The sequence below is a fragment of the Melospiza melodia genome, unplaced genomic scaffold (genome assembly GCF_035770615.1).
Source record: "Melospiza melodia melodia isolate bMelMel2 unplaced genomic scaffold, bMelMel2.pri scaffold_32, whole genome shotgun sequence".
NCBI classification, from domain to species: domain Eukaryota; kingdom Metazoa; phylum Chordata; class Aves; order Passeriformes; family Passerellidae; genus Melospiza; species Melospiza melodia.
The window spans coordinates 5,487,113-5,498,729 of NW_026948638.1; the positions used below are offsets into that span (position 1 = coordinate 5,487,113).

General features: G+C 52.6%; 1 protein-coding gene across 1 annotated transcript; it reads left to right on the forward strand.

The window, feature by feature from the left end:
* Nucleotides 1-7,138: 7,138 nt before the first annotated feature.
* Nucleotides 7,139-10,512, forward strand: LOC134434114 (olfactory receptor 14A16-like; the record flags this gene model as incomplete). Its single annotated transcript, XM_063182807.1, has 2 exons — nucleotides 7,139-7,873; nucleotides 10,498-10,512. Coding segments are annotated over 2 exons (750 nt in total), but the record flags the coding sequence as incomplete, so codon positions are not given.
* Between the last annotated feature and the right edge of the window lie 1,105 nt (nucleotides 10,513-11,617).

An 11,617-nucleotide genomic window follows, 5' to 3' on the forward strand; every position in this document is an offset into this window, starting at 1 on the left:
ATGGCACTAAATATCCATGGTGACACAGCAGGGCATCATGGGAACCAAGGAACCTCTGTTTGCAGTATGGACACTCATGGAACCAGGGACTGTTGTGGCACTGCAGAAGCAACAGAGCTGCTGGACCTTGTCCCCTGGCCCTGCACAGCTCCTTGGGAGGCATGGCAGGAGCAGCACCCTGGGAGACTCGGGAATGCCCCTCTGGGATCCATGGCACACACTCCCAGGGGCTGGAATTCCAGTTCCCAGGCAGGAAAAGATGTTCCTGCCCTCAAAGGCAAAGTTCTTAAGAAGGAGCCAAAGGCCAAGTGCAGCAAGATCCTACAATGACATTTCACTGCCAGCCTTCATAACTTCACCCATGGTTGTTGTAGCTCATGGATTGGGAAGTAAATCAGGGCAGGATCTTTGATGGGAGTTGCCCTGGGTTAAGGGAGACACTGAGAGAGAAACAGAGCAGGCAAAGTGAGGCAGGAGAGAAAGGAGGACACCAATACAATCAGCTGAGAAGATGGCACTCTGAAAACAGAACTGGAACTGATGGAAAATGAATGGGACAGAAATCGATAGTTCCGAAAGTTTCATTTACTATCAAAATAGATCACACACACCCAGACCTACACAATCCCAATCCCACACCCTCAAATTTCGATCTCACTTCTCCCAATCTCCTTCCAACACCTTCTCACCCTGGAGATTGTGGAATCAACTAGATATAGCATGGGACTGAGTTTTTCTGAGGTGGGAACAATTTGACATGAATTGAGCCATTTTGGGGTAAAATTGAGGTGTTTTCAGTGGGATTGAATAATTTTGAGGTGACAGACCAATTTATCTTGAATTCTGGAGTGCAAGGATATGGAGAATACTTCCTGAAATCCCCCAAGAACACACAAATCTTCCAGAATATTCCTCAAACACCTGTTAAATAGTAGGATTTTAGATATCCTTGATCAATTACTTTCTTTTTTGTCATATTTCAGGTGTTTTTAAGTGATAAAGAAATATCAGTAGAAAATTAGGGCCAAACCAAAAGGATAACCAGCCAGGTGTCCTCCCAACATGGATCACAGGAAATGTGGGTCACCAGGGCTCTGACCAATGTGGATCCTCCCATGGGGGATGAAGCTAGAGTGGTGCACAAAGCTCTTCAGCAGTTGGAGCACTTGCAGGACTTCCCTTACCGGTGCCTTCATTGGTGTCTGGTCAAGTCAGAGCTGCCAAAGAAACTCTTCCCACACTGGGGACACTCGTAGGGCCTCTCCCCAGTGTGGATGTGCCGGTGGGTGACGGGGATGGAGTTGTGCTTGAAGCCCTTCCCACAGTCAGGGCAGCAGAAGGGCCTCTCCTCAGTGTGAATCCACTGGTGGCCGAGGAGATTGGAGCTGGTCTGAAACCTCTTCTGACACTTGGGACACTCATAGGGCCTCTCCCCAGTGTGGATTATTTGGTTGATGATCAGCTGGGACCTACGACTGAAGCTCTTCTCACATTCCCCATACTTGTAGGGCATTCCCTGGTGTGGATCCTGTTGCCTTCTGATGCAAGGAGAGGCGACCTGGTTCTGAGGAAACGGCACGGCGACCCAAACTCTCCAGGGTCACTTGGGCCAAGAACACATGTAGACACCAGTATGGTGGACAGTTCAAGACCTTTATTGTCCCGCCTCGTCGGGTTTTATACTGGGAAAGTTTTTTCTCTACGTCAGGGGGTCTTACCTTACTGTAATTGGTTAGTGAGGAGTAGAAAGTTACTAATGTTAGGGGGGACAACATTCTTGGGTGATCCCTTATCACTAGGCGTTAGGGGGAGAGGAATCCTGCTGCTTTCCGTGACATCGCGAGATTTTCCGAGCCCCTGACCCTATCTACTACATCTCCCCCACCCTTTTTCACAAATGAACTAAGTAGTCATATACATAGGTACTGAGATGAGGCATGGGGTTGTTCACAAAGAAAGGGGTTTGGTAAACCTGGGTAGAAAATCTTGTGACTGGCAGTGTTCCCTGGTCGAATTCACAGCAGTTGTTGCCGGCGTATGAACATGATGTTGGCCCGTTCTAGGCGGGTCTGAATGAATGAGACTAGCTTGTTCAGCAGGCATGGTCCGAAGGTGACAGCTAAAAGTAGCACTGCCAATGGACCTATTAGGGTAGAAATTAGGGTGGTTAGCCATGGTGATCGATTGAACCAGGACTCGAACCAACCCTGTTGGGCTTCCCTGTCTTTCTGTCTCTGAGCCAGTCTGTTCCGGAGTTCTGCCATGGAGTCTCTCACGACTCCCATGAGGTCTGCATAGAAGCAGCACTCCTCCTTCAAGGTGGCCCACAGGCCCCCCTTGCTGCATGAACAGGAGGTCTAGTCCTCGCCTGTTCTGCAAGACCACTTCTGAGAGCGAGGAGACTGACTTCTCTAGAAAGGAGATGGATTTCTCGATCCTCTGCAGGTCCTCGTCAATTGTTGCCTGCAGCTGTGACAGTCCTTGGTGCTGGGTTGCCAAGGCTGAGACTCCTGTGGCCGTTCCGGCTGCTCCTAGGCCCAGCAGCATTGAGATAGTTATACCTGTTACTATTTCTATTTTGTGGAGCCGACTGGGTTCCTCGAAATGGCGATACATTTCTTCATCTGCGTTGTACAGGACCATAGGAACAATCAGAACTTGGACACAAAAGTCGTTAGAGTCATTGAATTTGGCAAGGAACACACATGGACTCACTCCAGATCGCTGGCAAACCCACATCCCAGATGCGGATAGGACTACCCACTTATTGTTTTTCCCATTGGGTTTGACAACTTCGGTGCAGACGTTGCCTTTCCGCCTAGCTAGGGTTGCATTGCCAAAGCATCTGCCCTGGCCTGTCACTTGACTCAGGGTGATTCCTTTGCGAGGGGTGTCCCACCTACATTGGTTGGGTGCGTCTGCTGTGGAGTAACTGAAGGGAGTGTTTAGAGCGACTCCTTCGTAAAAGGGAGGTTCGACATCATAACAAAGCCAACAGGATTCGGTTAGGTTAGGGTTGGATTTGTTCAGGGATAGGAAGGTAACTTCTAACATACGAAGGATTGGGTCTGAGTCCGACCCAGCTGAATGGCCTATCTGAAAGGCTTCCGCATGGCCGGTTGGGATATCAGCGACCCTTGTGGTCAAGGCTTTGGGGTGGGTCGCGTTTCTCCATTTCGGCACACTTTTAATCACGTTGTTTGGACCATGAAAACCTTACAGTACATTAACCCTTCCTAGACGAGTGATAAGAGTGGAGGAGGACGAAGGAAATGAACGAGTGATGGAGGTCTGGACCAGAGAGAGAGAGTGAGAGATGTTGAAGGAATGGAAAAGATGGAGTGGCATTTTATGCTGGACTCTTTTGTGTAGCCATGGACAGAGCCATGTTTCCGTGTGATACAGAGACTGAGTCCAGGGGGAGAAATGTCCCAGTGCCAAAGAAGATTCAGTGTGGGTACCCCTCGGCCCCAGGGTGTATATAAAATATGGGGGGGATAGATGTCCCAAAGGTGTGAAGGTGAGATACTGTGCTTTTCTGGAACTGGACAAAGCATCCTTAAAAAGACAACCCTGGAAGCAGTCCTGATCCCTGTTCAGTGGTGAGAGCACCGGAACAAGGACGGAAAAGGCCACCACGACACATGGAAGGACTCCCTCTCCTCTTGAGGAGCTGAAAGTTTGAGCAATCTAAAGGGTGGTGTTGGACCCAGAACTGGTGATTTTGGAGGATGTATTGTATTGGGAATTTAGGGGGAGGAGGGGGAGAGTGTTTTTTTGTGAGGTTTTCATTTTCCTCGTGTTTTCTTTTTTTTTTCTCTTCTTTTGTGTGTAGTTTAGTTATTGTTTGTGTGTAGCTTAGTTAATAAACTTTTCTTTATGTTTAAGTTGGAGCCTGCTTTGCTTATTCCTGGTCACATCTCACAGCAGACACCAGGGAGAAGGTGTACTCATGGGGGCTCTGGCTTTGCCAGGCCCAAACCATAACACAGGCCTCAAGAACATAACTCATGTATGGAGGCTGATGTGCCAGGGCTCACCTGTGAAGAGACTGAGGAGAGAACAGCAGTGTCTTGGAAGGGCTGGAAGGGTGGATTAGGAAAAGGTGGAGCTTTTTCTCTATAATGGGAAACAGCCAGATAGAGAAATTATACCACAAATGAAGAAGGGGAGACCAAGACTGGACATGAGGAGATGAGAATTTCCCTCCCAGGGCAGGGCTGTGGTGCAACACATCCCCCAGAAAGAGCCTGGGTCAGCCCCAGGCTTTGTGTGGGCAGGCAGGAGGCAGAGCTGTCAGCAAAGGAAGGGCCCAGCCAAGTGGGGCAGCCGGGGGATGCCGACAGCCTGCAGGGACAGAGGCGCAGGGCAGGGACACCGTGGGACAGCCTGGGCTGCCCAGGGCACAGGGATGGGCAGCAGCTGCAAGACAGCCCTGCCAGAGCCAACTTGGGCAGCACTTTGGCCGTGGCTGCTGGGCCTGGGCCTGAGGCAGGAGCAGGAGACAAGTGATCCTTGCAGGCCTGGGGCCTCATTGCCTCCTTGTCCCTGCTCAGCAGCCTGGCAGGGGCCACCCCATGCTCACCCTTGCCATTGCACAGCCCCACATGCCAGTGCCCATTCTGGGAAGAGCCCTGAGCAAGGAGGGAGGGACAGGATCTGCCTGGCCAGGGGCTGGGGCTCAGGCCTGGACCCTTTGCATCCCTAAAACACATCCAGGTGTGCTCAGCACCAGAGACACCTTTGCCTTGTTTGTCCCCAGCTGTTACCACTGCCAATGCCTCCAGTGTTCTGCTCTAAGTGGAACCTGGGGACACTTTCCCAGTCGTGTCTCTCCACAGAACCCATTAAAACTTTTTTTAAGTTCAGTGTTTCAATTTAACTTTGAATTCTTGAGAAGTTTTTTGAACGCTCTCTCAGAGACTGAGCCTGATGTAAAAAACACCCAAGCCCCAAGAGGCTCATTAAGGTCCTTGTGCTGTGTCTGTGCTGCTGAGCTTTAAAGGAACAGCTCTTCCCAGGACCAGCTCCTCTCCCAGCCCAGCAGGGCTGAGGGCTCTGCCTGCAGGCACTGAGGGGACAGGAGCCAGGCAGAGACAGGCTGAAAGCCATCGGATTGGGAAGACATTGAGCTGAGATTTCACTTGGGGAAAGATCTTCACAGCCCTGTGCATGGTGAGCGTGTGGGTGCAGGGCAATGTCCCCTGTGCTCCTGGAGGGATCTCCTGAAGCCAGCACACCCCACAGCCTGGGGGATGTGTCAGGAGGACTCTTTGAGTTTCTCTGTGGCACAGGAGGAGTAGAAGGAGGAGAAGGAGGATGTCCTGCAGAGCAGGGCTGCCCTGGGCACCATCAGAGGGACAGGGTAGGATGGCTCCTGCTGCCAGGGACGGCTGCAGGGGGTGAAGCTGGGGCTGCAGCCAGGGCTGCTCAGAGCTCCAGCTCATGCCCTGCTCATTTCTGAGAGGACTTGTCATGAACTCATTCAGGGCAGGAGTTTCCTACTTGGGTCTCTGCTTTCCTGAATCTCTGCTTCCACTTTTCCCTGGCTCAGCTTGGGGGCAATGGAAACTCAGCTGTTCACAGGGCTGGGAGCAGAGGCTGCGACTCTTAAATCATCACCCTGAGGATTCCTTGGCACCTCAGCAAGTGCCTGCACCTGCCCAGCCCCCAGATCGATTCAGCATCAGCTTTCCATGGTGCCCAGGCTGGGGGAGCTGATCTTTAATCCCTGCAGGGCCCAGCAGCTGCAGGGCAGGGCTGGCCCAGGGGCTGGGCTGGGCTCTGGAAGCTCTGGCAGGGAAGGAGCCCGGGGCCACAGGAGCAGCTGGGGCTGGGACAGCTCCAGTAGCAGAGCCGTGGGCAGGCAGGGAGGGAGGCAGTGCTGAGGGCAGCCCTGCTGCAGGGCAGATGTGGCACCTTCTGGGCCTGCCGTGCAGGGCACACACTGCCCTGAGCAGCACAGCTCTTGTGTCCCCTCGCAGCCAGCACCGCCCTCAGCCCGGGGGCGCGGGGCCCTCAGTCCCTCCTGGGCCTGCAGAGCAGCCCCAGAGATGAAGGGCATCTCTGCGGCCATGTGCCCATTCCCTGCTGACCAGGGCCTGAGGGCCACTGTCCTGCCCTGCTGCTGCCTGGCAGGGGCTGGGCAGGGCTGGCCAGGGAAAGGCTTTTCCTCAGGCCTGGCTCTCTCTCTCTCCTTGCCTTGGCCAGGTGCTGCTGCCATTGCTGAGGGGCTCTCTGCAATGGCAGTTCCAGCTGCAGGGCCAGGCCCAGCCCTTGGGCTCCTCCTGTGCAGGCTGAGCACAGCAATGGGGTGTCCCAGCTCCCTGTGCTCGGGGAGCTCTGGGCAGGGCAGCCTGGGAGGCTGGCAAAGAGCCCACTTTCCTGACTCTGGGAAAGGCAGGAGCCACATTGTGCGCCAGAGATCCCTCTGCTCTCAGCAGTGTCTCCTGGCTGCCCAGGCTAATGCAGGAGTGGATTTCAGAAAGGTGAAAGTGCAGGGCAGCTGGAACAGGAGAGAGGGACAGAGCAGCTTCCCTCAGTCTGCACTAAGCCTCAGACAATCTGCCTGACTCCCTAGACTCCCTGTTCTCCCCAGGTGCAGCAGAATCTCTTATTCTGCTTCCTGCAAGCCCCATCCCTTCATGCAGGCAGCTCCACTGCCTTGACACAACATTCTTTATACAAATCCCAAAACCAGGACTGGCCCCTGCCCTTAATGTGCCCCTGCACTGACTGGGGGTCAGGGCTGACTCCCAGGTGTCCTGCAGACCAAGGTCCAGCTCCTCACACAACATTGGCCAGCAGCAATCAGGGCTTCAGCAACAGAGTTGAAGGAAGATCTCTGAGACATAGACAGGGGTAGTTGTTTAGTGGCAGGAAAGGATCTATGAGAAAGGGCTTTGCCTTTTCTGTGAGAAATCTCCCCTCAATTATCACTGTAATTCCTTCTTGAAAAGGTTCCAATGTCTGGAGACAGCAAATGTCCAACAGCAGCTCCATCAGGCACTTCCTCCTGCTGGCATTGGCAGACACGCCGCAGCTGCAGCTCCTGCACTTCTGCCTCTTGCTGGGCATCTCCCTGGTTGCCCTCCTGGGCAACGGCCTCATCATCAGCGCTGTAGCCTGCGGCCACCACCTGCACACACCCATGTTCTTCTTCCTGCTCAACCTGGCCCTCAGCGACCTGGGCATGATCTGCACTACTGTCCCCAAAGCCATGCACAATTCCCTCTGGCACACCAGGGACATCTCCTACTCAGGATGTGCTGCACAGGTGTTTATCTTTCTGTTCTTCATTTCAGCAGAGCTTTCCCTCCTGACCATCATGTACTATGACCGCTACGTGTCCATCTGCAAACCCCTGCACTACGGGACCCTCCTGGACAGCAGAGCTTGTGCCCACATGGCAGCAGCTGCCTGGGCCAGTGCCTTTCTCAATGCTCTCATGCACACAGCCAATACATTTTCCCTGCCCCTGTGCCATGGCAATGTCCTGGGCCAGTTCTTCTGTGAAATCCCACAGATCCTGAAACTTTCCTGCTACAAATCCTATCTCAGGGAATTTGGGCTCATTGCAGTTAGTGTCTGTTTATGTTTTGGCTGTTTCCTGTTCATTGTTTTCTCCTATGTACAGATCTTCAGGGCTGTGCTGAGGATCCCCTCTGAGCAGGGACGGTACAAAGCCTTTTCCACCTGCCTCCCTCACCTGGCTGTGGTCTCCCTGTTCCTCAGCACTGCAGAATTTGCTTACCTGAAGCCCCACTCAATGTCCTCCCCATCCCTAGATGTGGCAGTGACAGTTCTGTACTCGGTGGTGCCTCCATTCCTGAACCCCCTCATCTACAGCCTGAGGAACAACGAGCTCAAGGCTGCAGTGTGGAGACTGATCACTGGATGCTTTCTGGAACATTAAACTGCTGGCCAGTTTCTGCCAATCACTTCTACTAAAAGACATCTTTCATATTTCTTGTTGCTTTGGTTGTGGTTTGTTGTTTTTTCCCTTTGTATTAGTTTTTCATATTGTCCACAAAGGAATGTCATTGTTTTTGCCTTTGCTTATTTTGTTTCTCTCCAACTTCCCTGTGGCCAGAGACTGTGTCAATGAGGGGCCACATTCTTTTGGCTTTAAAGGAACTAAAGAATCTCCCAGCCAAGTTTTTTTCCAGAGATGCCCTTGTGTTCCCTTCTCTGGAGCTGCAGCAGCAATGCCTGTGTGCAGAGCTGGGGGCAGATCAGTGCTGGCACAGCAGCTCTGCTCCTGCTGGCCACACCATTCCTGATCCAGCCCAGGAGCCATTGGCCTTCTTGCCCACCTGGGCATAATTCTGCCTCATGCCCAGCCTGCTGTCCGTCACTCCCTGCAGGTCCCTTTCTGCCTGGCTGCTGTCCAGTCACTCTGTCCCCAGCCTGTAGTGCTGCAGGGGTTGTTGTGGCCAAAGTGCAGGACCCGGCACTTGGTCTTGTTAAACCTCACCTTGTTGGATTCACCCCCTAGATCCACCTGTCCAGGTCCCTGTGCAGAGCCCTCCTATGCTCCCAAAGAATGAACACTCACACCCACCTTGATGTCATCTGCAAAGATGTCCTTGGTTCATGAGGCCTCTCATTGTCACAATGGCCTCCTTGGTACACCAGGCCCTGCACTGTCACACGGGTCTCCTGGGTTCCATAGGGCCCCAATATTTGACAATGGACTCCTTGGTTCCGTGGGGCTTCACAGTGTCACAATGTTCTCATTGGTGCTGCAGTTCCACAGTGGGCCCTTGGTTCCATGAGGCCCCAGAGTGTCCCAATGGCCCCATGGTTACATGAGGTCCCACACTGTCACCAAGGTCTCTGTGGCTCCACAAGTCCCCTCAGTGTCACAATGGACTCTTTGTTTCCACAAGGCCACACAGTGTCACAACGTTCTTCCAGATTCCTGGAGGCCCCATCATGTCACCATGGCCCCTTCGTTACACAGCATCCTGCAGTGTCACAATGTCCCCTTTGTACCATGAGGCCACGTAGTGTCAGAACGGCCCCTTGGTTCCACTGGGCCCTGGAGTCTCCCAAAGGTATCCTTGGTTTTGCAGTGCCAAAATGGTGTAACCCCTTGGTTAGACAAGGCCCTGCAATGTCACAATGGCCTCTGTGGTTCCACGAGGACGCAGAGTGTCACAGTGCACTCCCTGGCTCTATTTGGCTCCAGAGCACCACAATGGACCCCTGGTTCTATGGGGCTGCACAGTGTCACCATGGTCCTCTCAGTTCCATGAGGCCCTGCAGTGTCACAATGGCCCCAGAGTGCACAGAATGCCAGAATCAAATAGGCTGGAAAAGACCTTTGGGATCATCAAGCCCAACCATTGGCCTAATATTGCCTTGCCACCCAGACCATGCCACTAAGTGCCACTGGAGAGGGACAGTGACTGGGTCACCTCCCCCCTGGCCAGCCCATTCCAACGCCCACTCACCCTTTCTGTGAAGAACTTCTTCTTATAGTCTAGCCTGAGCCTCGCCTGGTGCAGCTTAAGGCTGTGTCTTCTTGTCCTGCCCTCCAGCAGATCCGCACTCACACCCAGCTTGGTGCCATCTGCAATTTGTGAATGGTGGACTCGATCCCCTCAGCCAGATCATCAGTGAAGATATTAAACAGGACTGGGCCCAGCACAGATCCCCGGGGGACACCACCAGTGCCTGGACACCAGCTGGGTGCAGCACCATCCCCACCACTCTCTGGGCCCAGCCTCCAGCCAGCTCTTTACCCTGGGAAGGGTGAACATGTCCAAGCCATGGGCTGCAGTTTTTCCAGGCAATTCTGTGGCACATGGTTTTAAAGGCTTTGAAGTCCAGGCACACAACATCCAGAGCCTTTCCTGCATCCATAGGTGGGTCACCCGGTCATAAAAGGAGATCAGGTTGGTCAGGCAGGACCTGCCACCCCTTAATCCACACTGACTGGCTCTGATCCCTGGGCCATCCTGTGGGTGCCCTGTGATGGTACTCAGGGTGATCTGTTCCATAACCTTGCTTGGCACCCAGGTCAGGCTGACAGGCCTGGAGTTCCCCAGATCCTCCTTCCAGCCCTTCTTGGGGATGGGCTCACACTGGCACCTCCAGTCCTCTGGGACCTCCCTGCTGAGCCAGCACTGATGGTAAATGATGGAGAGCAACTTGGGGAGCTCATCCACCAGCTCCCTCATCCCCCTGGGATGGATCCCATCTGATCCCACACACCTGTGAGCATCTGAGTAGCTCAGTAGGTCACCAGCTGCTTCCTCCTGGATTACAGGGGGCTGTTCTGCTCCCTGTGCCCATCTACCAGCTCAGGAGAACACTTGTTCTGAGGACAGCCTGTCCTAATATTGAAAATTAACACAAGATATTAAGTAGCTTAGTCTTTTACTTATCTTCAGTTACTCTGTTCTCAACTGCAATCAATAAAGGGTTGTGGTTCTCCTTCTCCCTCCTTTTGCTATAAACTTTTTATAAAAACATTTTTTGTTCTTACAGAAATCACCAGGTTAAGTTCTAATTGAGCTTTCACCTCTCAACTTTTCTTCCTGCATAACCTAACAATATCCTTAAACACTTCCTGAGTTGCTGGCCCTTTTTCCCTGAGTTCCTACAAAAACTCCATGCCCTGCCAGGCCAGTCATTTACCCCACTAGCTCATCTTTTGCCACACTGGGACAGGCTGCTCCTTCCCCCTTAAGATTACTTTCTTGAAATGTGTCCATCCTTCCTGGATCCCTTGGTTTTTAAGGCCTGTGTCCCCTAAAAGGATCAGTACCAGATTTAGTACTCCACACATCTGCATCCTAAATAGATCAAAGTCTGCCCTTCCTAATTCCAGTGTAGAAGTTTTGCTGCTGCCCCTCCTTCTTTCACTGAACATTGAACACTTTATTATTTCATGGTCACTGTGCCCCAGGCAGCCTCCGAGCCCCACATCTGCCACCAGCCCTTCTCTGTTTGTGAACAGCAGCAGACAGAGCTTTCCTTGGCAGTGGGAGTGTTACCAAAAATTCTGTAAAACAGAAAACTCCTTAACACCAATGTAGCATTAAGAAGCAGCATTCTTCATTCAGCTGAATGCATGGGGGATTGCTCCTCCCAAAGCTGTACATGCTGAGTACAGGAAAGTTTCTGTTTCTATTCTGTATTTTGCACACATATTCATTGATTGTCCTAGACTAGACATACAGATGATAATAATTTCCCCAAAATGAATAACATATTTCCCCTCCCCTTTATCCATGTGTTCTTCCAGACCTTGGGGGTCTCTCTGGTGGTCCCAGGTGGTCGTGGACCCCAATGTTCCAGTGGGCCTGGCTGAGCTGGCAGGACACTGAGGCTGCTGGACTTCCACTTCCCCTTCTACCACAATGGGCATTGTGTGGTTTCCACAGGCCTGGGGTTGTGGAGAACAAGCTCCAGGTGTCAGCTCACCTGGTGGAGACAATATATCATCTGGTAACATGAGGTCACAGAGTAGGCTAGGACATCATAGACTGCCTCTGTGACATTACACAGCCTGCTGTGACATCACAGATAGGCTGTTCCGTCACAGACCATCTGTGGGGCATTAGAGAATGGGCTGTGACATCCCAGAGGGGCTGTGTGACATCCC